The sequence below is a fragment of the Piliocolobus tephrosceles genome, chromosome 9, assembly GCF_002776525.5.
Source record: "Piliocolobus tephrosceles isolate RC106 chromosome 9, ASM277652v3, whole genome shotgun sequence".
Lineage (NCBI taxonomy): Eukaryota > Metazoa > Chordata > Mammalia > Primates > Cercopithecidae > Piliocolobus > Piliocolobus tephrosceles.
This window is the reverse complement of record NC_045442.1, coordinates 105,153,829-105,177,570: the sequence shown is the minus strand read 5'-3', so window position 1 is coordinate 105,177,570 and position 23,742 is coordinate 105,153,829. Positions and strand designations below refer to the sequence as shown.

At 38.3% G+C, this 23,742-nt stretch overlaps 1 protein-coding gene across 1 annotated transcript in view; it reads left to right on the top strand.

Moving 5' to 3' along the window:
* The window catches only part of MYO3A (myosin IIIA), a 263,818-nt gene that overhangs the window by 232,362 nt on the left and 7,714 nt on the right, over window positions 1-23,742 (top strand). The window contains exons 32-34 of the mRNA XM_023194848.2: window positions 11,165-11,271; window positions 19,161-19,201; window positions 20,866-21,009. Of these exons, the coding sequence (XP_023050616.1) occupies window positions 11,165-11,271; window positions 19,161-19,201; window positions 20,866-21,009 (292 nt within the window). The remainder of the gene's footprint in view (window positions 1-11,164; window positions 11,272-19,160; window positions 19,202-20,865; window positions 21,010-23,742) is intronic.

The window sequence follows — 23,742 nt, the reverse complement described above, 5'->3', positions numbered from 1 at the left end:
AAAAAAAATACATATATATACAAAGTTACATATTTTATGATATTCATCTATCCTAGAACAAAAGTCTAACAATAACATTTTTAAGAGCTACTGTTCAATCTCAATAATTAATTAATTAATTAAATTTGAGGCAGAGTCTCACTCTGTCACTCAGGTTGGAGTGCAGTGGCACAACCTCAGCTCCTGGGTGCCACCTCTGCCTCCTGGGTTCAAGCAATTCTCATGCCTCAGCCTCCCGAGTAGCTGGGACTACAAATGTCTGGCACCACACCCAGCTACTTTTTTGTATTTTTAGTAGAGATGGGGTTTCAATATGTTGGCCAGGCTGTTCTCAAACTCCTGACCTCAGGTGATCTGCCTGCCTCAGCCTCCCAAAGTGCTGGGATTACAAGTGTGAGCCACCACACCTGGTCTCAATTATTAATTTAGAGGTAAAACTCTTAAGTATAGTATTTAATACTAGCTAATGGAATGCAACAGTACATTAAAAGACTGTCCACATCATATATATTAATATAACATATCAATAGATTAAAAAAACTATCTTGATAAATGTTGAAACAGTTTTCAGTAAAATCCAACACTCAGTACTGATGAAATGTAAAACTCTTACTAAACTAAAAGCAGAAGGATATTCTTTAACAATATGAAGAATACATTTCTTAATTCAATCATCTACCTCATAATTAACCATAAAACACTGGAAGAAGTTTCATTAAAAAGGAGGATGAAGCTAAATATACTAGTAACACCACATTTTTATGTTATTGAGAAATTTCCAGTTAATGCAATAAGACAACAAAGAGAAGCTTTTTCAAAAAGCATAACTATCAAAAGGGAAAAGATGGGATTGTAGGAATATTACCAGACAACATTAAAAATGCAGTGATTGATGCGAGCAATAGAATTCAGTAAGGATGTATAGTTATATAGATAGATATTCTTTCCTATAAAAATTTCCAATAGAAAAAGAGCCCATTGGAAATAATAGCAAAAAAAAATCAATACCTTGAAATAAAGCTAGCAACCAAACCACAAAGAGACAAAAAAGAAAAGATGCATAATGGAATGATACATTGTGTTTCTGAATTGAAAGATAAGATACTGTAAACATGACTGTTCTAAAATTACTTTCTAGGTTTAAAAAAATTGCATTAAAAATCTCTATCAGATTTTCTTTGCAACTTAAGAAAATATCCCTAAGGATCATTTGTAAATTTCAGAGACAAAAAGAATAACTATAAATGAGGACTTACTTATTAAATAGTAAAATGAATAATGCTATAATAATTAAAATCATGTCTGCTTTACAAAAATCAGTCACAGATGAATGAAACGGAATAGTCCTAAAATTGGCCTGAGTATTTATAAAAACCTGTCATTTACAAAAAGACACATATGAACAAAAAAGAAATGGATGAATAATCCTTAAAATGTCTCTGATTTGGGATGAGGAAATAAAATATTCTTCTGCTGAATGCCCAGATATTTTCCAGACGCATTGATCATTTAAATGAAAGAAATAAACAAACCAAATGAAGCTGGATGCTATGAATTGAGCATTTCACAAGCTCTGCTTAGAAAAGGACAAAGCATAAGAAGTAATAAAAGGAATTACAAAGAAAAACTGTGATAGATTTGGATTACATGAATATTAAAACCTTCTAGAGATTCCAAAGCATCATTAAAAGTTAAAGAGCTGAAGACAGAATATTTGGAACAAATGTAAAAAGAGTTAAACTGTTTAATGTAGAAAGAGCTCTTTATAAATCATTCAGAAAAAGTAGCACTCTCAATGGAAAAATGGCACAAGCCATCAATTTATTTGCAAAAGAAGAAATGCAGATGGAAAATAAGCATATATATGACCACTCTAGGAGTAAAAAAAAAAAAAAAAAAAAAAAGTAAAACAAGTTACTATTCTTTACTTATCAAAATTACAAGTATGAAAAAATATTTTAACAGTAATGACAAAGTGCTAATGTAATTATTCTCAAGCACACGGTAAGTTGGCAGCATCAACATTTTGAAAAGTGACTTGGCAATATGTCAAAAAAAAAAAAAAAAAACTCCACTGATTTAGTTTATATCATTGACCCAGTAAACTCACTTATGAGAACATAGCCTAAGTAAATAATCAGAGCTGAAAAAAAAATTGTGTATATGGTAAGAAAAAAAATTGAACAATAGGAGAATGATTAATAAGTAATGACACTATTCACATATGGAATATTAACAGCCCTTTAAATTCATTTTTCAAAGAATAGCCTTGGCAAACTGCTAGCTAATCTAACCACTGAATAAAATATTGCAGAATTGAAATTGTAATACTGTAAATAAGTCAGCTTAATCTTCACATACGTGAGGTGGTTCATTAACAACAAGAGCCCCTAAGTCCAGGGTTCTAGAAGAGTTGAGTGTCTAGTTAGTGAGAACAAGATGGTCACCTCCAGTAGAGCGAATACTCTCCATCCCTCGCTAACTTCACTTCTATATAAAATTAAGAATCTAAATAATATTACTGCAACCTGGTAGAAAACTTCCACAGTCACATGTGGTAAGACTAAAGTGTCATCTCCAGATCTGTCACCTTTGTTGCCATGCTGTCTCAAGCCACTGAAAGCTTGTTTGATACTCCTCCAGCCAGCTTGTGGTTAGATGTGCTCTAATAAAGAATGAGTGCTTTTTTAAAAAATACTGGTATGTTTCAGCTCATCTTGATAGAAACCAAAAACCCTTTTATCTGTGTGTTATAAAGTATGAGCAGAGGGAAAGAAAAAAGCCAATGTTGTGTGTTTAAAGTCAGAGAATGTTCTTCAATTCTGTGTTTTTAAAAGGCCAATCTAAGAAAATAACTATGAACAGTCAAATAATTTTTTAAAGTTTGGCTTCTGGGAAAAATTATTCTGTTTTCACCTAAACATTTTAAATAAATGAATACCCACATCATTTTGAAAAATAGCCAGAATGTAATTAGATGCCACCTCTGAGTTTTCCTTATTCTCCAAGCAAATAAACATGTATTTGGGTGGTTTGGCTGTATCCACAGTTGGTGGGCAGTCAGACATGCTCACAGTGTTCCACATAACAGCTCACTCTCCCCAACAAAGTCCTCACTCTCAAGGCACCGCTATATCACCATGTGCATTTGCATGTGCTTCTGTTGTGGCGCCCCGTTTTGATGACTGCTCACGTATAAGCGAGATGACCGGGCATGTGTGTGTAATCTAACTCTTTGGACTAGAACGAAACAAACTGGCTTCTGAGGACTGTAATCCATGCGAGATGACAGCCCGAGGAAAATGACAGAAGTAGACCACCGAGATGTAGCGATAACGTGCAAGAGACAAGAGACAGTCCAGAGGGTGTATCTGTGGGTCTCGCCCCCCATACAGGCTGCTATATACTCCTGCTTCTCCTGCCACTACTAGGAGAGACATATGGGGCAGGCTGGGGCAGCACTTACCTGAACCTACCAGTATTGTTAGCAAACTAAGTTTTGCTTTCAAGGATCTGGGTATTAGTTCAAAGTACCCAAATCAGAGAGGGGCCAGTAGCTATAAGCCCATGACCTATAGGATAGGTAGAGGTGGAAGCTGGCCCTAGGGCATCGGCATTTAGTTGGCAGGAAAGGAAGAGCCACAGGAGTAGTTGTGCAGTTCAAAATGGGGCTGGGAGCTGGCAGTTGCCTCTTGAGAAGGTCAGAGAAGACTGCGAGTCAGATCCCCTAAACAGTAACGTATCCCCTAAGTTCTAAGGGCACTCAGAGCAGGACAAGCACCTACCCTTAACTTTTCACCTCGAGTAAACTCAAGAGAACAGAGCTATCCCAGAGTAGACGCAAGAGGTCAAATCCAGGGCAAGCATGAGAATTAAGGGTACAATGACTCAGGCCTGTAATCCCAGCTACTCAGGAGGCTGAGGTGAGAGGGTTAGAGCCCAGGATTTCGAGACCAGCCTGGGCAGCATAACAATACCCCATCTCTTAATGAAAAGAGAGAGAGAGAGAATTGAACATGTCCATAGGTGCTAAAGGAGGGAGGCAGTGCAAGGCAGAGAGGATTCCTTTAGAACTGTCCTGTCCACAAGCTCAGAACTGTGTGCAGCTCTCTTTCAGTCTAGAACCATTGCCAAAACAGCCAGCCTGGCCAAGGGCAGATGAGGTGACTGGTGGAAACGGCAGCTTCCAGAAGGTAGGTTGCAACCATGACTAGAGTGAGTCTGCCTTTAACATGCAGCAACGAAAATTCCTCTCCTAAGATTTCCCATAGGTCACTCTATTGCTTGAAGGTCATAGACTCTTAGGAGGAAATGGAAATTTACAAAAACTGAAAAATTGATTTATTAAAGAAAAAATTACAGTAACGAGTGTATTTCTATTCTGCTAATATTTGATTTAGATATGTGATACTTCTGCAAATTATACTCTGCATGTATACTTAAGTAAAACAGTGTAATTATCATTAAAATGAGAATGATGCTGAAATTTAATTTTCTAAATCAATTTTCCCTGGCAATGAGTTTTAAATCTATCTTCTTTCTTCTGAATGCAAAAAAGTGGAGATGTTAAGTGATTCATTATCCAAAAAAAAGTGCATTTCTGATAAACCAAAACACTTAATGACATTATTACCACAACTGCAATATAAATAAGTATCTTACCTTCTGGCTATTTAATACAGCAATAACCTTTACAAGCTGATATTTACCATGCACAACCCACAAAATAGCCACAAACCTTATTATGCTAGTGCCCATATTGATATGCTGCTGATAATTTGTGATTATAAATGTTTATGTCACTTTTGTAATTAAGGGGTTAGGATGACGTTAGTAGAGAGTGTTTATATTATCCCAAACGAACAAAAATTCACAGATCCATTAGAGGCCAAATAAATGTATGCCTCTCTGAAATATTTGTATGCTGATAAGCTCATGGAAGTTTGCTCTTTAAAAAAATAGTCTGAAGGAATTTAAGCGGAGCAATCATAGTCTGTTGAATATAATACATTCATCATAATTTTCATTTACTGGCTGGCCACCTTGCATTGCAATATCTTAAGTGAGACACCCCTTAAGACTAGTCAGCCCTCTGGCTTTAGATTATCCTGGTGAAGAAAAAAATGTCAAGAAGCTAACACTAAAGCAGATTAGATTTTCAGAAATTCTGAAAATTCAATGCATTTTGATTTTTAAATCTCCATAATATACACACACCAACATGCATATTTATAATTTTATATCAATGCTACCATACCATATATTCCAGGATTCTTTTTTGTTGTTGTTTGTTTGCTTTTGAGATGGAGTCTTGCTCTGGTGCCCAGACTGGAGTGCAGTGGCACAATCTCAGCTGACTGCAACCTCTGCCCCCTGGGTTCAAGTGATCCTCCTGCCTCAGCCTCCCTAGTAGCTGGGATTACAGGCATGTGCCACCATGCCCGGTAATTTTTGTATTTTTGGTAGAGATGGAGTTTCACCATGTTGGCCAGGCTGGTCTCGAACTCCTGACCTCAGGTAATCCACCCGCCTTGGCCTCTCAGAGTGCTGGGATTACAGGTGTGAGCCACTGCACACAGCCCATTCCAGGATTATTATTTAATGTAGTGTTTTGTTTTCTTTTTCTCTTTTTTTTTTTTCCTGTTTCCTCCCCTGTGTTCCCCTTCTCAACCCACATTACTCACCCCCAGCCAAGGGAACTCTTATTATAGAACACGCATTTTTTCATATTTTTTGCAGATGTGCATACATATAGGTATATGTACATAACAGAGATTTTCATCATTGTTTTATATAAATAGGATCATAGTATGATCATAATATAAACACTTAAGCAACTTGCTTTTCTCAATACCTTTGCAGGAATCCCTGCACATCAACTAGTACAGCTGTAATTTATTCTTTATAATGGCTGCATAATCCTGTATTTGTGAATCACAGTAATTATATAACCTTTTTCCTATTGTTAGATATTCTCTTTGTTTCCATTTTTTGCTACGATGAAAAATGTTGCAGTAAATATCTTTGAAAATGTACCTGTACACTGGGATAAATCCCTAGTGATGAAGTTATTGAGTTGCAAGATGTTTTTGGTTTTAATAGATTGCTTTCCTAAAAGGCTCTAGAAATTGACATGTCCTTCAACAATTTGGGAGCATACACTTGCCCTGACCTCCTGTCCATCAGTGATATCCTTCTTTTTAATCTTTGCTAATGTGTCTGGAGTAAAATCGTATCTAATTTTAATTTATATTCTCTTATCTGCTAGTAAATTCAGGTGCCTTCCCATGCTTATTTGCTTTTTGGATTTGCGCATCTTGAATTTTCTACTTAAATCTTTTGCTCACTTTTCTGTTGGTCTATATTTTTGGTAGTCATTTGTTAGCACTCTTTGCATATTAAAAATATGAACCCTTTATATCTGTGTTGCAAATATAGCCTTCCAAGTCTGTCATGTGTCTTTTGACTTTGTTGCCAAATAAAAGTTTTTGCCTATATTTAATAGGCAAATATGTCTATATTTTTATGATTTCTGAATTTTGATTAAAACATTCGTGCCCCTAGATTGCTCATGATTATCCCTGATTTTCTTCCAAGAGCTTTATTATTTTTTATTTATATTAATCTTTAAAGCATCAGAAATTTATTTTTATATGTGATGAGAATGGTGATCCAGTTCACAGAAGTATATTAATATTTACTATTCACTTAGCACTACATCTCTAAGCTGAAATGAAATCACAATCTTTGCATCTCCAAACACTACCACATGTAGATCACCAATGAAATGACACAAGGACATCAAAACCTAAGTCATGATCCCCACCATCTAGAGACTTCTGGTTCCACTATTAAAAAAAAAAAAAAAAAAAAAAAAAATCACAACAAAAAATAGTAAGCGGCAAGACATATGGGATTGGGTTCTATGTTAGTTTTCCAGGGCTGCCATAACAAAGTACCATAGACTGAGTGACTTAAACAGCAGAAACTTACTTTCCCACAGTTCTGGAGGCTAGAAGTTCAAGATCAAGGTGTCAACAAGGTTGTTTTCCTCTGAGGCCTTTTTCCTTGCCTTTAGATGGTCATCTTCTCATGGTCTTCTATTTATGTGTGTCTGTCTTAATCTCCTGTTCTTTTAAGGACAGCAGTCACATTAGATTGGGACCCACTTTAATGACATCATTTTAACTTATTTACCTTGCTAAAGACTCTATCTCCAAACACAGTCACATTCTGAGGTATTGGAGGTTAAGATTTCAACATGTAAATTTTGAGGTGACACAGTTCAGCCTGTAACAGATTTAAAATGGCTTGTGCGTCTAGCAAGTACCATTTATGCTCAATGAGAGATCACTGGGGAGTCAGTGAAAACTTCATTAAAGAGATAGGATTGAAGGTGGACATTGAACAAGCTTAAGATTTCAGTAAGTCTATGAAAAGCTTTTCTATGAGAAGGTGAGAAAAAGCAAAGTTACAGCTATAAACGTTGTCTATCAGGGTTTCAGTGAGATAACTGGACTGACAAGAGGAGAAAGTTCATTTGGGGGGAAATGGGAGATAAAATTGAAATTGCTAAGATTGTAAATAACCTGGAGTCAGAAGTTTAAACTTGATGAAGAAGGGAAAAAGAGGCATCGTCATAAACTTTTGAAACTTGAAATTTCACAATTAAAGTGGTATTTAAGAAATGAAAATCTGGGCCAGGTGTGGTGGCTCACGCCTGTAATCCCAACACTTTGGGAGGCCCAGGTGAGCAGATCATCTGAGGTCAGGAGTTCGAGACCAGGCTGGCCAACATGCCCAAACCCTATCCCTATTAAAAATACAAAAATTAGCTGGGCGCGGTGGCAAGCACCTGTAATCCCAGCTCCTCGGGAGGCTGAGGCAGGACAATCGCTTGAACCAGGGCGGCAGAGGTTGCAGTAAGCCAAGATTGCGCCATTGCACTCCAGCCTGGGAGACAGAGCAAGACTCCATCTCAAAAAAAAAAGAAAAAAGAAAAAGAAAGGAAAATATGGTTTTCATTTGTGAGATAAAGCACAGAAACCATATTAAGACTCTACCACAGTTATTAAATGAGTTGTTTCATCCAGAGTGATTGCAATGGCAAATGAAACTAAGTGGTGGATGAATATTAGATATTTCAAAGGATGTGTCAAAACAATGGACAGAAATTAACAATTGCTTGTCTGTAGGAGATGAAGAAGAGACACACGGCAAAGGTGATGTCCGTGTTTTCAACCTGGGAGGCAGGAATAATGCTGCCATTGAGGTTGTAGTGTATAGAATCTTAGATGGAGAAGAATGATGACTGCAGGTTCATTTGAGTCTGAGAGAGAAGTATTCAGTAAGGAGTAAGAAATTAGGGCAAGAGCTCCTGTGGGATGGGAGGGCCAGACCTGAGGTGTGCATTAGGAACACCGGTAATTGCCAGGACCTGAGGAAAGGATAATTCAATCCACGAGGCAAGGGGAAGATCACTTAGTCATCTAGCAAACTTATATTAAGCACTTGTCAAGTATTTTTTATAAGTACTGGGAATACAAAGAAAAATAAGATAAGGCATCTGTCTTCAGAAACTTTATCCTGAGTCATGAAGACGAGGGGTGTTTAATAATGCTTAATGAAGAAGGGTCAGAGACAACAGGGACAGATAAAGGACCTTTGGATTTGTTGGTGAAAAGGACCCTTCACCATCTATTAGGTTGTTGCAAAGAGAATTGCAGTTTTTGCCATTACTTTTAATTTGCCATTACTTTTAATGGCAAAAACCGCAATTCCCTTTGCAACAACCTAATAGAAAGCATTTTCAATAGAGAAATCAGATTGAATGGGGGAACATTTGATGATAAAATGAACACAAGATCAATAATGCCTTTATTCCCAGAACCTTTTTTTTGTTTTCACTCTCTTGGCAATTATTCAGCTTCTTGGCCATCTTCATTTTAATTAATTTGTATTGTGATAGTAATGTTCTGATATTTCAATTCAGATTTTAAATAATATTAGAGCCAAGTTAAATTTTAGTCACACACCACATTCATGTTTCTAAAAATATTAAGAATATCTAATAATTTATACCATATTTTTATGTATCTTGTCATTCAGATTCAAATGCATTTTGAAATGATAAAACTTTGCAAGAGCCAATAGAATCTATTTAATAATCAGCACTGGGAGAGAGGATAATGAGAAAGAAAAAATAAAAGACCACTATTTATGGTGGTGGCAAGAATTCAGGCCTTACCATCTTTCCTCGTGCCTGTGACAGTCTAAGATGGATCCAGAAATGACTCAGATATTTGGACTCCCTCCATCTCCTCCGTCTATTCCTTGAGGAAGGAAGAGACAGAATGGGAGATGAACCTCTAGCGATGGGTCGGACAAATGCTTTGTCTATTACTAATCTGTAATAACATGGTCTCATTGACAAATATCTCTTTTTGTTTTATTCATAAAAGGACAGCAATGTGTGATTGCTGAGGTTTCAATGAAGAGCATTGTTCCATGCACTACACCTCTATGAAGTACCCCCGATTAGCTGATCCCCTTTATCACCCAGAAATTTCCCATACCTTTTGGAATGAATGAGCTGGATAATGTCAGAATATGAATGCTGCTGTGATCAGTATCTTCACCTAGTGGGCTGGTCAGGGAACTAGAAAGTTAGACATCTGTGAGTCTTTCACCATTGGCTGAAGCTGATTTATACTTGCCAGTCACAGTTGTTTACATATAATAAATATAAATATTCTTCTATTTGATTAGTGTAGTTTGGAACAGCTCTGTTTCTCTGTGTATTTCAACATCTGGGGATTAGGAATCATCACTGCCCCCTTTACTGTATGCAAGAATGAGCTATTACTGCTTTTAAAGTCCTACCTAGAAATATATTCAATATATGTATTGAATGAAGCTTTCCAATCAGTACCATACCCAACTCACACTTCTATCCTGATCTATCTGTCGAGCAGACATTCTTGCACAAACAGAGTCTGTGGATAGAGTTGTCAAGAATCATGAAAAAAATAGAAATATTTAGTGAGGTCTATTAGCGCTGTAAATATAAAGCCACTTGTAATGAACATGAACATCCAAGTGTACAGATCACCAGAAGCCCTGACAGTGTTGTTCCAGGTTTGAGATCTTGGCTATATTAACAGAAAGAGTAGGAAAAGATGACAAAATGTATTTCTTGGGTCACTCTTTTAATGTCAAATCTAAAAATGCTACAGGTTTGAGGTTCTAAATTTTGGAAAAAGAACAGATTAGGCTTTTGAGAAAGAGTCAGCTCTGCAAATGAGCAGTCTCTTCATTTGGAGCCATAACATATGAGGCGGTCCTTAAAAATGCAGATCACGCAGTGCTTAGGTAGATGGGTCACCACGCGAGGCTGACACACGAGGGAGAGAAGGGACAGAAGAGGTTCTGTGAGCATAACGTTGCTTTCTAAATTGTTTTTCTGGCAGCTTTGACCCCTGACGTCATCCATCCTCTGAACTGCTCTACTCAATTCCACATGACCAAACTATTCTTTTTCTTCCTTCCTTCCTTCCTTCCTTTCTTTTTCTTTTCTTTCTTCTTTCTCTCTTTCTTTCATTTTTCTCTCTCTCTCTTTTTTTTTTTTTTTTTGACAGAGTTTTGTTCTTGTCACCCAGGCTGGAGTGCAGTGGTGCAGTCTCAGCTCATTGCAACCTCTGCCTCCCAGGTTCAAGCGATTCTCCTGCCTCAGCCTCCCAAGTAGCTGGAATTACAGGTGCCCACCACCACGCCCGACTAATTTTTTTGTATTTTTAGTAGAGATGGGGTTTCATCATGTTGGCCAGGTTGGTCTTGAACTCCTGACCTCAAGTGATCTGCCCGCCTCGGCCTCCCAAAGTGCTGGGATACAGGCATGAGCCACTGCACCCAGCTGCATTGTTTTTCTTTTTCTTCCTCTTGTTTTCTTCCCCTTGGCTCTCAAAGTCCTAGACCACCAGACAACTAGAGGAAAGCACATGGTAAGGAGTAGGATAAGGGTTGGTTGTGCAGCAAAAGTATTTCCTTTTTCTCCAGCCTTAGCCTCAGTCACAGGTATATAATTTCTTATTTATCCCAAAAGGAAAACATCACTTGATAATAGTCTTTGTAATTGAATACTTGTTTATGATCACCTTTCTTACAGGTATCTCTAAAGGAGAGGAGCCAAAAATATTGAGACCCCCAAGACGACCCCGGAAACCCAAAACATTAAATAACCCTGAAGACTCCACATACTATTATCTACTACATGTAAGTGGCTCACTCTTACTATCAGATGGGAGCCATCACATCTACTAATGGCCAGTGTGAAAACTGTGGCTAAATGAGGCCAGGCACAAAGGAAGGCCTGGCAGGAAAGAGAGGCCTTGGTCTCCTCTTCAGTCCCCTCCCTGGCTGGGGATCTGGGCACTCTGATCTCCTCCAGCCCTTCTTCCTCACATTCAAGCCTCTCCCATAGTAGTACCTACTGTCCTCCTTGAAACTTTCTCTGCTAGTCCATTAATATGAACTGATATGAAAATATCAACTCAGAAAGAGAAACCCATCATAGCAGAAGCTCTCTAGAGAGGGGCCCTGGTGTAAATGGGTGGGTTATGGTGAAACTAGAAGAAAACGAAAGAAGGGGAGAAACAGGCATTTATTAAGCATCTTTCAAATTCCAGGCCTAGAATAAGGCTTGTTCACATCCGCTGTGATAGCTAATCTTGGAAATAGCCCTGAATGTATTATCCATATCTCTCAGATCAGGATTCCAAGACACAGATAAGCATGCCTTAGCTGCCATGCCATTCATTTTATTGAGGTCTTCTGACCCCACAGCTCCTGCTCACTAACAGCATGAGGACTCACTGGCATCGCCCCTGATAGCCTGACCTTCTTCTCATGTTCCTGTTCTCCATGAATGCTGCTGTCATCCATATGGTCTCCTAAACCAAGAACCTGGGAGTCATTCTGGCTTTTGTCCTCTCTCTCATACCTGTGATCCATCAGTAGCTCTAAAATGTGACTTCTACCTGCAAAAGCTTATTCCAACTCATTTCCCCCCCTAACCTCACAGCAATTTCCATATTTCAGACTATCATCATTTCCCACTCTGGAGTATTTCAGGTGCCACATAACTGTCTAACTGCATCCTCTCCAGCCTGCACCTGAAAATGTCTCTAAACCATACCTCTGAGCATGCTCCTCCCTTAATTGTTCCTTTAATGGCTCAGCAACTCCTTCAGGATGAGGTCCTAATTCCTTCCAAGGCCTTCTTCCTGGGACCTGCGACTGCTCTTCAGCCTCTTTTCTTACCCTCTTCTTGTCCTTGAGCCACAGTGAACTACTTGAAACTCTGCTGGTGAGCTGCATTCTCTCATGCTCCTGAGGCCTTTGCACCCACTGGCTGATCCCTCCATTTGCAATATTTATTCACTCTTCTGCTCCCCACTGCCACAGTGAGAAAGCAGCACTCCCCTATGCCCTGGAGAACCCAGAGGATGTGTGGAAACCCAGAGAATCAGTTGGAAATAAGTCTCCCACCTCGCAGGCAGAAAATGAAGCTCACATTTGACCTCCAAGTTAGCCAGTCTTCTCTAGTTCTTTCCCTTCTCTCTAGTGATTTATTTTTAGTTTCCACAGAGGGTTGCCTGTGGAAACCCATTCTCTTCCCCTCTCATTTCCTTTAGACAATCTCATTAGCTACTATGACCTCAGTGACTGCTGATTTCTGAATCTTTATCGCTGGCTTAGATCTCTCTGTAGCTCCAGCCTCAAATATCAAGCTACCTAATGTTTGTTTTGCATATTCTACATGGATACGTACAGGAATCCATGTATACATATATAGAGATATATACACACATACACATCCATACATGGGCGCATACACTCACAGCTTTGTTGAGATATAAATCTCATGCCATACAATTCACCCACCTTGATATACATTAAATGGTTTTTAGTACAATAATTTAATCACAATCAATTTTAAAACATTTTCATCATCTTAAAAAGAGCCCCATTAGAAGTCACTTCCCACTCCCACCCCCCTGCCCCAAGCCCTAGGCGATCACCAATCTAGTTTTCTGTTTCTGTAGATTTGCCTATTCTGGACATTTCCTATAAATAGAATCACACAATATGTGGTCTTTTATGAATAGTCAACTAATTTTACAAGCCAGTAATCTGACTATTACCTTGACTTCTCCCTTGTTCTCATCTTCCATATTCAAAAATCTAAATCCAAATATCTTGAGTTTCTATTTCTCTCCATGCTCTGTGCTAACACCCTCTTCCAGGCCAGCATGTCTTGTCAGTATTTGTGAGTCACTCCTCTTACTGATCCCTTGGTCTCTTGTTTTTCCCCTTCTAATTAATATATTTTCCACACTGTAGCCAGAGTTGTATTTCTAAAATTAATATCCAGTTATACTATCCTCCCATTGATGGAACTTTTCTGTTACTTCCCACTGTCCTAAGATATGAAGGCCTGTCAAAATCTGGGCCCTGCTTACCCTGTCCAGCCTCTGTGCTTGATATTCATTCATTCACCCCTCCAAACTCTCCACTTCAGCCCTTCCTCCCCAGTAACCTGCACTCTCCTCTTCAAATTGTCCACGAACATTTGTCCTTGGACATGCCCTTTTCTCAGCCGAAAACACACATCCTCTTTCTCTTCTTATCTTTCACGATCAAAACACCCTCAGCCTAGATGTCTTTCTCTTCAGGAAACCTTCTTGTCACTCCCGAATCCCAAGAGAGCTCTTCCTATATCCTCCCTAAGAAGCCCAAACTTCCCTTTTATGACACTTTATCATGCTAAAGAGGGATTGGTGTGGCTTCCACGCGGTCAAGGAGTTTGCCTATTGCATTCAACCTGACACATAGCAGGCATGCAATAAATATGTGTTGTACAAATGAGAGCAATGAAATAAAAGAATGAAAAGCAAATAGGAGTAAATTGAGAAAAATCTAAAATTCCAGATACCTGCCTTTGACAGTCACTTTATAGGAAGCCAATTAAGAAATGAAATTGATTTTTTTCTGTGCTGCTCAAGTAATTTAAAAAGCAGCAAATACTCTGACATTTGTTTATGCAGTTAAATAGAACAGCAGAAACAAGATTAGAAATTACCAAACATTCCCTATCAACCCTGAGTTTATGTAGTAAATGATACTCAATGGTCTTTATTAAGTGCAACTGAAGTGGCAAGTGATTGTGATGGCTTCAACAGCAGATACTGTTCCCAGTATGAGAAATTGTAAAAGACCTTAACAGAAGTGAAACATTTATTACTAACAACCAGTGAGAACTGTGGAGCAAATTCTGAGCCTCATAAATGAGTTCCATCCCTAAGAAGCTTACTTTGTCATCGCACTGTTATTTTTAAGTGACTATATTTCCATACATCCTAAGTTATTAGGGAATAGGATCCTTTTTTATAACTCTGACTTTGAAATCTATGGCTTCAATGAAAAATAAAACAGAAAAGGAGTATATTATTATAAGTGAAAAGATACCATGTGTTCCTATTTATCTGGCCCTTCCCAGGATTTGACGCATTACACATAGTGAAAAGTGTGGCTGTAATGAGGTCCCACTCCCTTTAACCACCAAATACTTTCTGTAACTTTAAATGGTTTTCATGAAAGTCTTTCTAAAATATACTGTCTATTTTAAACTCTTTCTTGATGACCCAGGGTCACTTCAGTGAATGAAAATGTTTTTTTACTTTTTTAATGTTTTATTTTTAATTTTATGGATACATACTAGTTGTACATGTTTATGGAATACATGTGGTATTTCAATACAAGCCTACAATGTGTAATGATCAAATCAGGGTAACTGGAGTATCCATCATCTCAAGCATTTATTTCTTTGTGTTAGGAACATCCCAATTCCACTGTTTTAGTTATTTTGAAATATACAATACATTATTGTGAACTTTTATTGTAGCACTATTCAAAATGTTTGTACTTGATTCATGTTACTGAAACACCAGGGGTTTGGCTGAGGTCCGGCTGCACACTGCACAGAAAGCCAATCACTGAACCGAGTATTGCCAAAGAAGAAGGCCTTAATCAGGTGCTGCAGCCCAAGAGCCCTGTGCTCAGTCTCAAATCCATCTCCCTTACTGACTAACGCCAGGGATTTATATAGCAGAGAGGAAATGTAACAGTGTTTAAGAAAACAAGAACTGGGGAGGGGCAAGGAAGCAATCATGGTGAACCAGTGCAGTGTTGTGGTGAGTTTCAGTTCTTTTTTTGAGGGGCCTAAAGGTTATTTCCTGAGGAAGGAACTCAGATGAAACAAATAAAAGTTTCAAGCTTTAAGACCAGAAGGGTTAGTTTCTATGTTTATCAAAAAGAACAGTCTATGGGGCTATTGGTTTGGTTTCATTTGGATCTGTATTTCCCAGAGAGGATCCCTGACTGCTGTGGCTAAGGCAGCACCCAATCTCTCTAACACTGGCCTGCTTCATTTTTCTCCAGTGAATTTTGCATTTTGTTGTTGTTGTTGTCTCACTTTGTTGCCCAGGCTGGAATGCAGTGGTCCAATCTCAGCTCACTGCAACCTCCACCTCCCGGGTTCAAGCGATTCTCCTGCCTTAGCCTCCCAAGTAGCTGGGATTACAGGCACCCACTGCCTTGCCCCCCTAAATTTTTTGTATTTTTAGTAAAGCCAGGATTTCACCATGTTGGCCAGGCTGGTCTTGACCTCCTGACCTCAGGTGATCTGCCCGCCTCCAAAGTGCTGGAATTACAGGCGTGAGCCACCACACCCAGGCCTCTTAATTGCATTTGTAAATATTTATTTATCTACTTATCTCCTGTGTAACTTCCCCCTCTAAACTAGAAGCTCTATGGAGGCCTTTGCTCTCTGTTACAGCCATTGTCCTGAGAACACTGTGCAGCTAACATCGTAACTAGAAGACTGTTAAATAATAGACTCCTGTAGTACAGTACTTTCAGGGGCTGTTGAGTTGTAGAAAATTATTTCCTTTACATTTGCCCAACACAAACATCTCTGCTTTCAGTTGTTTGGCTATTTTTATAGTTTTTTGTTTTTTTTTTTCTCCTTGGATGTCACTTCTTACAATGGTGATTCTGGCGGCCTTAACATCAGTATTGCCTCTTTCCTATGACTTGATGCTCTTTATCTCTTACGTCCAGGAAATGCTGCTGCTGTGTCCAAAATAAGAGTGAGCCAAGCCGCAGAAGCGTGCCTGTGGTGGAGAGCATTAGTGGAGTGCGCATGGGCTGTTGTACTGCCTGGGCTAACACTCAAAGCTGTGCAGCATCAGCAAAAATGACTCAGGGCCAAGGTTCCTCAAAAAGACGAGTAATCGAACACAATCTTATCAGAGATCCCTTCCAATTTTATTATTCTTTCCAGTACTTTCCCTGAACTACAGCAGTAGCTAGTTTGGCCACTCCAAAGTCTTTTTCTTCCTGACTTCAACGTTTTAGCTCCTTCTTCATCCATCTTAATAAAGAAATTGGTAGTGTATTACCAAAAGGAAAGTAAGATTGTGCTCACCATGATGTAATGGATATGAATTTTAACGTTTTTGTCATAAAACATATTTCTTTATGTCGGGTGGGGCTGGAGGGGGAATGCAATGTGCCTGATTAAGGAATAGGTTCTTCAAAGTCTTCAGAGCTAAGACACTACTCTTTTAAAGCCCTCCTCAAGAAACACCCAAGCCAGAAAATCTACGTGAGTCATGTTTGTCTCCTCTTTCTTTCTGTTCTCTCCACTGGTTCTATAAGAAACTGCCATGGGACATTTGCTTCTTTATTTTCATTTCAAATTTCAAGTTTTTAATTTGTAATTTCAAAACTATAATTGAAAATATTGTACATCTTAGCAAAAAAGTCCCCGCTATAAAGTCCGTGTAATAAATTTCTTATAAAATCCTCACCTTTGAGGAGTGGTATGCTTCCCTTTTCATGACAAAGGGTACGGGTTAATGCATCATGCTCCCCTTTTAGCCCCAGCTGTTAGGAAAACTAAGAGACAAATGTAAGCCTCCATCTTAACGCACCTACTTCCTTTGCCTCCTTTGTTTCTCATTTACAATTTCTACTTTATTACTTTGATTGTATAACGATTCTATTATGAGCCATCTTAAACAATTTTTGGAAAAATATATTATTGAATCACATTTCATGAGAATATTCTAACACAAGGCCACATTTAGTGGCTCACACCTGTAATCCCAGCACTTGCAGGGGCCGAGGTGGGTGGATCACTTGAGCTTAGGAGTTTGAGACCAGCCTAGGGAACACAGCGAAACCCTGTCACCACAAAAAATACAAAAATTACCCGGGCGTGATGGGTCATGACTATAGTCCCAGCTACAAGGATGGCTAAGGTGGGAGGATCACTTAAGCCCAGGAGGCAGAAGTTGCAGTGAGCCGAGATTGCACTGCTGCACTCCAGCCTGGGTCACAGAGCGAGATCCTGTCTCAAAAAAAAAAAAGAATATTCTAACACAGGCAAGAGTGAAAGAAGTCTGGACAATGTGTCCTCTTCTAGGAATTCCTGTAACTGAGAACCAACTTATATACACGATATCTCAGAGGGAAGTGCTGATCTAGTATAAATAGGATCCTCACCAGCCTGAGAATTCAAGGGCAGAACATTATTTGATTCTTGGTTGTATAAAGGGCATCCCTGTCATTCAGCGTACTGCCATCACTTAAACATAACTTTGAACTATAGACAATTGTTACTTAGAACAAAGGGGCTTTTTTTCAGGGAATGGTTGAAGGAGGCAGGACCTCTGTAGGAAACTACTACTGAAGTCATGTTAAAACAACCACCAGCACAACAAACACCACCCCAGTCCCAGAGATCATTAACTGAACTGCTAGTGGCCTCTGTTCCTATGTGGGCAATGTAATTATTTGTAAGCACCTCTTAGCCTAGGGCATTGGATCAAGAATGTGAAGTGATAGGAAACGGGAGAACAGGAATGTAATTGATATCCTGCCCTTACATTATTTCCTGAATGGTCTCCTCCCAGACTTGATGCAAGGAAGCACTCACTTCTACGTCATCCACCTGTTAAAATGCCAACCAATAAGAATAGAAGAAACCATGAACTGTTCCACTCATCTACTATTTTAGAGTACAACAAATGATAAATCCTGAAAAAAAACATGACTTACTATGTCTCTAAAAATACTGGAGGAAACCCTCAGTATTTATAAACCATTATTAATTGCCATTTTTGTTATACAACACTTTTGTGGTACCAGCCAACTTGATACCTGCTATAGGGTTTCCACAATTATAATATCTTCAGTTTGTTCAAGGTGAGTATGGTGTCTGCTTTCTCAGCCTAAAAGACAAATATGCTGTGGCAACATGTAAATATATGAGCTCAAATATATTGAAGTAGCACACACATAAAAAAGCATTACTAATGCTACAGTGCAAAAGATAGTACTGGTTTGTATATAACGTGAAACTTATATACAAAGGACCATTTTGTTAATGTTCAAATTGAAGTATCAGTTAAAATATATCTAATTATTTCCACACTTGCATATCTTAATTTGTTCTGACCTTGATACATAAAGTTCTCAACTATGAAAACATTGTACAAATGAAAACATATATCATCTGTGCTGCTACGTTTATGTCATAAATGGGCTCCTTTAGGTTTATAAAGTCACAATTCCATTCTTTTTGCGGACTGTTGCACTTGCCCTCCATATTCACCCGTCTGTTTTACCTGCAGACAAAGAAGCAAGACATTCAAAGCAGCTTAATTAACCTGCTTCCATTGCAACTGCATTTGTAGTAGAGAAATGGGCTTCCCAGAAATTTTACAGTTGCTCCCGTTTGTAGTAAATAGATCTTATGTAACCTTGTCTATATTGATCACTGTGTGGGAAATACATTTTTCATATGGAATGCAAAGATTCATTTCAGTTTAGGTGTGGTAAAAAATAACCAGAAATTTATAATTAATAAAACTTGAGTAATTATATTTCTTTAAATTTTTAAAATATTGTATCTACTTGCTTATTTCTAACTTAATCTTTTAAAAGTAAATGTATTTACATATTAAGATAGTAATATATCAATTATATTAAGATCATAATATTATATAGGTCTTTTGAATTCTTCTTTCCTTTAGAAGTCAATCCAAGAAGATAAACGAAGACCAAGGAAAGACAGGTAATTATTATTTCTCGATTTCAGTCAGTCATCTTATTCAAACAAAAATCCATGTGTCCAAATTATAATTTAAAATCACCTATTTTAGGCCGGGCGAGGTGGCTCACGGCTGTAATTCCAGCACTTTGGGAGGTCGAGACGGGCGGATCACGAGGTCAGGAGATCGAGACCATCCTGGCCAGCACAGTGAAACCCGTCTCTACTAAAAATACAAAAAAAAAAAAAAATTGCCAGACGTAGTGGCGGGCACCAGTAGTCCCAGCTACTCCGGAGGCTGAGGCAGGAGAATGGCGTGAACCCGGGAGGCGGAGCTTGCAGTGAGCCAAGATCACGCCACTGCACTCCAGCCTGGGCGACTGAGGGAGACTCCATCTAAAAAAAAAAAAAAAAAAAAAATTCACCTATTTTATATGGATAGATTTGGAAAGTAATGTGCACTCAATACATTTACGTTACAAATATGTGATTTATATATAATTTATAAGATGCTGCCTATTGGAAATCTGTTGAGCCAGCATAGCACTAAGAACTTAAATATGTTTTAAATGACTTGTACCCTCCCAATAATTTGCTTTTCTTGTTCCATGGAATGGTTTATGCTTGGGCAATTTGAACATACCTGTATTCATGAATTTTCTTTCCCCAAACTCCTTTTTGCTTTTTCTCCTTCTACACATGCTAAATCTTGCTGCTTGTAATTTTTATGGATTTGTTAAGAAGATAAGGTTCATGTTACCTGCAAGTATAGCACACTTAAATTCACATTATTCTCCTTTTCTTATATTTCCCACTGATATTTTACTCTTTTAATACTATATCACTGTTTTAATCAATGTTCACGTCAACCAATTTCCAGACAGTGAGTGCCAAAAACAAACGAGCGTTTCTATTCAGCGTGAGTGAACACAGTTCTTCATTTCTGAATCAGTGACATCCTGAAAGTCGTTTTTAAATTAGTATCTGTAACTTGAAAAGTGTGTTTTCCTGGAAGCACTGTAGCACCTGGAGGTTTTCCAGTCCTACTTGTTTACCTCTTAGGAAGTCCCATCAGACTACAGATACTGAGCACCGTAGGAACCAGACTGTGCCCTGAGTAGAACCAAGAATTAACATGGGCAAGGATGCACCCTTATGTGTATGTCACGTGTGGGTGTTAAAATCTGGCACAGAAATTAATCCACTAAAGAACAAAGAATAGAGAGAGGACAGAATGTTACTCATAAAGGAGGTAAGTTAAGATCATATGTGTATCAATGTACTGAGGGCTGATAAAATTTGAAAATGCTGAGTGTTAGTACAGAAAGGTGAGCTTTTCTGATAGTGGCCTAAAGGACAGTAGTGACCGCTGATCTAGACTGACCAAACCAAAACACTGCAATCACTGGCTATTGTAGTAACCACTAGTTTGGTGCCAAGTTCAGTGCAGTAGAACCAGGAAAATGTGCTCCCACAGCTAATGTTCTATTCAAGGTAAGATATGAAAGTTTTTCTTTTTACTTATGGGATATACTGTTTTTCCCACGTTTCAAGACCTTGCATTTCTACTGACATGTGTATGTTACTCCTAAATTATAGTAAATAAAGGAAAAAAACAAGTATCCTATAAGTTTAAGTGAATAGAAAATTAGATTGATGCAATGGTGTGTTTATGTGTTCATTTACAGTCAGGGAAAATTATTAGATTTGGAAGATTTCTATTATAAGGAATTTTTGCCCAGTCGTTCTGGACCAAAGGAACATAGCCCTAGTTTAAGAGAACGAAGACCACAGCAAGAACTCCAGAATCAATGTATTAAGGCTAATGAAAGGTAAAAAGCTAAACTTTAAAGTACAGCATTTGCGGTTTTATACTCACAATTTCATTTCTTAAGATATTTCACTTTATATGTAGATGAATGACAAAGCACTCTTACTGAATATTGCATCTTTTGAGTGATATGGTGTTTAAAAGTAACATCATGTACAGTGTTATGGTAGGGTAATCAGACACCTCAGTTTTCCTAGCAAAAACTGAGTTTATACCTGTTTTCTTGATGTAATTATTAACAAAAACTCCTGTTATTTAATAAAAGTACTTCACTTTGGATGATAAATTATTATATGGTCATCTAATTGTAAGCAATATATCATATCCAAAATCTATATTCAAGCTCAACCAATGTAATTTTAATTACTCATTGGTTTCTTAATTATGCTTGTTAATTTCTCAGAATCAATGATGTCAGACCCAAAAACATTTGAGAGAAAAATTCATAGAAAAATGCATATTTTGGCTTGAATTCTCACCTTGCCACCAACTTTCTGACATTAAGTAAATTATTTTGTAGCTTATTTCATACTTGGGGAATTTTTTTCTCCTTCTTCCCAAAATATGTGTGGAGTTTTGAGATTAGGGTACATAATAAAACAAACATGGCATATGAAAAATGGGAGTAATGACGGAAAACAAAAAGCTGTTCATCCAGAATTCTAAATTAATATCCTGTGCGCCTAGGGTCCTCAGAACCCTCACCCATTTTACAGCGTGACATGGTGGTTAAGAAAAGAAGTTTTAGAGTCACATGGTCTTAGGTTTGGTTCCTGATCCTGCTGCTTAGTTGTTGAATGACCTTGCTCATGTTGGCTGACCTCTTTAAGCTTCATTTCCATATCTGCAAGAGGATTTCCACCTGAACTATGATATTTGCCCTTTGCCTCCAAAAGATGTGCTCTTCCATCTTGGGATCCAGAACTGTAACATGTTGGAGCTTAGAGATGTTCTAGTTTAACCACAGAGCTCTGTACAGAAGAACACCAAATGCCAGAAAGATTAAGTGATTTGCTCAAGGTCACACATTGAGTTAGTGAACTAAAATCCCAGATGTGCACTCCATGCCCATTTGCTTTTCACTGACTTACCTGCTTCCCATTTTAAAAGCTCACTCTGCCGCTTCTCCAATGTATCCTTCCGCTTCCCCCCACTGGCAGACGCACGTCTGCTATGAAAGCATTCTATCCCTGAAATACTCCTGATGTAGACTAAGTGCTGTCTATGGGTGTGTATTTAGTATCCACTGGAATAAATGCTAGCAGCTAGCATTGTTGACTGCCTCTTTGTGCTAGGCACTATGCTATTGTCTCATTTAATCCTCACAGCAACCGCATAAGGCAGTTATTTTATTGCCCCATTTTATAGATGAGGAGGCTAAGTCTACAAAGTTTAGTGACTGCAAAGAGTCACCTAGATGATAAGTTCATGGAGCCAGAATTTGAACACAGGGCCTTCTACGTTTAGAGTTGACGGCCTTAACCATTACTCGGTATTTCCATCCTGTGCAAAAGATCATGCTGGGCATTTGAAGAAGGGGTGGATAGAATAGTGCGTAAGATGTGATCCTTACATCCAAGAGCTTGATGCCAGAGGAAAAGTATACTGATATAACAAAACTGAACAAGGTAACTCAGATAAGGTTTTTTTTCTAAATTAAGGAAGATTACAGAGACAAAACAGCCTTGACAGTATTCTGAATTTAAAATAGAAAACAAAAACCAAACAGCAGAATACTGCTATTGAAACAACTGGAGAAATTTGAGACTAAACTACATGTCAGAAGATGTTAGAGCACAAGGAATATCGTTTTGTGTATATACACACACCAAGTATTGGCATTGCCCAAGAAAGAAGGTGTAAGTCTGGGAGTAAGAGACAACAGCAATGGTGAACTGAGTGCCTTGTGATTTTTTTTAATTGACAAATAAACGTGTATAAACTTATGGTATAGAACACGTTTTAAGATATGTGTACATTGTGGAATGGCTTGATCATGCTAATTAACATAAGAATTACTTCACTTAGCTATCTTTTTTATGGTGAAAACACTTAAAATCTACCCTCAGCAGTTTTCAAGTACACAATACATTGTTATTAACTATAGTCACCATGTTGTACAATAGATCTCTTGAACTCATTCCTCCTGTCTAACTGACATTTTGTATCCTTTGACTGATCTCTCCCCAGTCACCCGACCAGTCCCCTGGTAAACACTATTCTACTCACTGCTCTGTGTGCTTGTCTTTTTTTCTTGGTTTCCACATATAAATGAGATCACGCTATATTTGTCTTTCTGCACCTGACTTCTTTCACCTAGCACTCTGTCCTCCAGGTTCATTCGTGTTGTTACAAATGGCAGGATTTCCTTCTTTTCTAAGGTGGAAGGGTGTTCCACTGTGTACATATACCACATGTTCATTATCCATTCATCCATTGATGGACTCTTTTTTTTATTATTATTATTATACTTTAAGTTCTAGGGTACATGTGCATAACATGCAGGTTTGTTACATATGTATATCTGTGCCATGTTGGTGTGCTGCACCCATCAACTCGTCAGCACCCATCAATTCATCATTTATATCAGGTATAACTCCCCAATGCAATCCCTCCCCCCTCCCCCCTCCCCATGATAGGCCCCAGTGTGTGATGTTCCCCTTCCCGAGTCCAAGTGATCTCATTGTTCAGTTCCCACCTATGAGTGAGAACATGCGGTGTTTGGTTTTCTCTC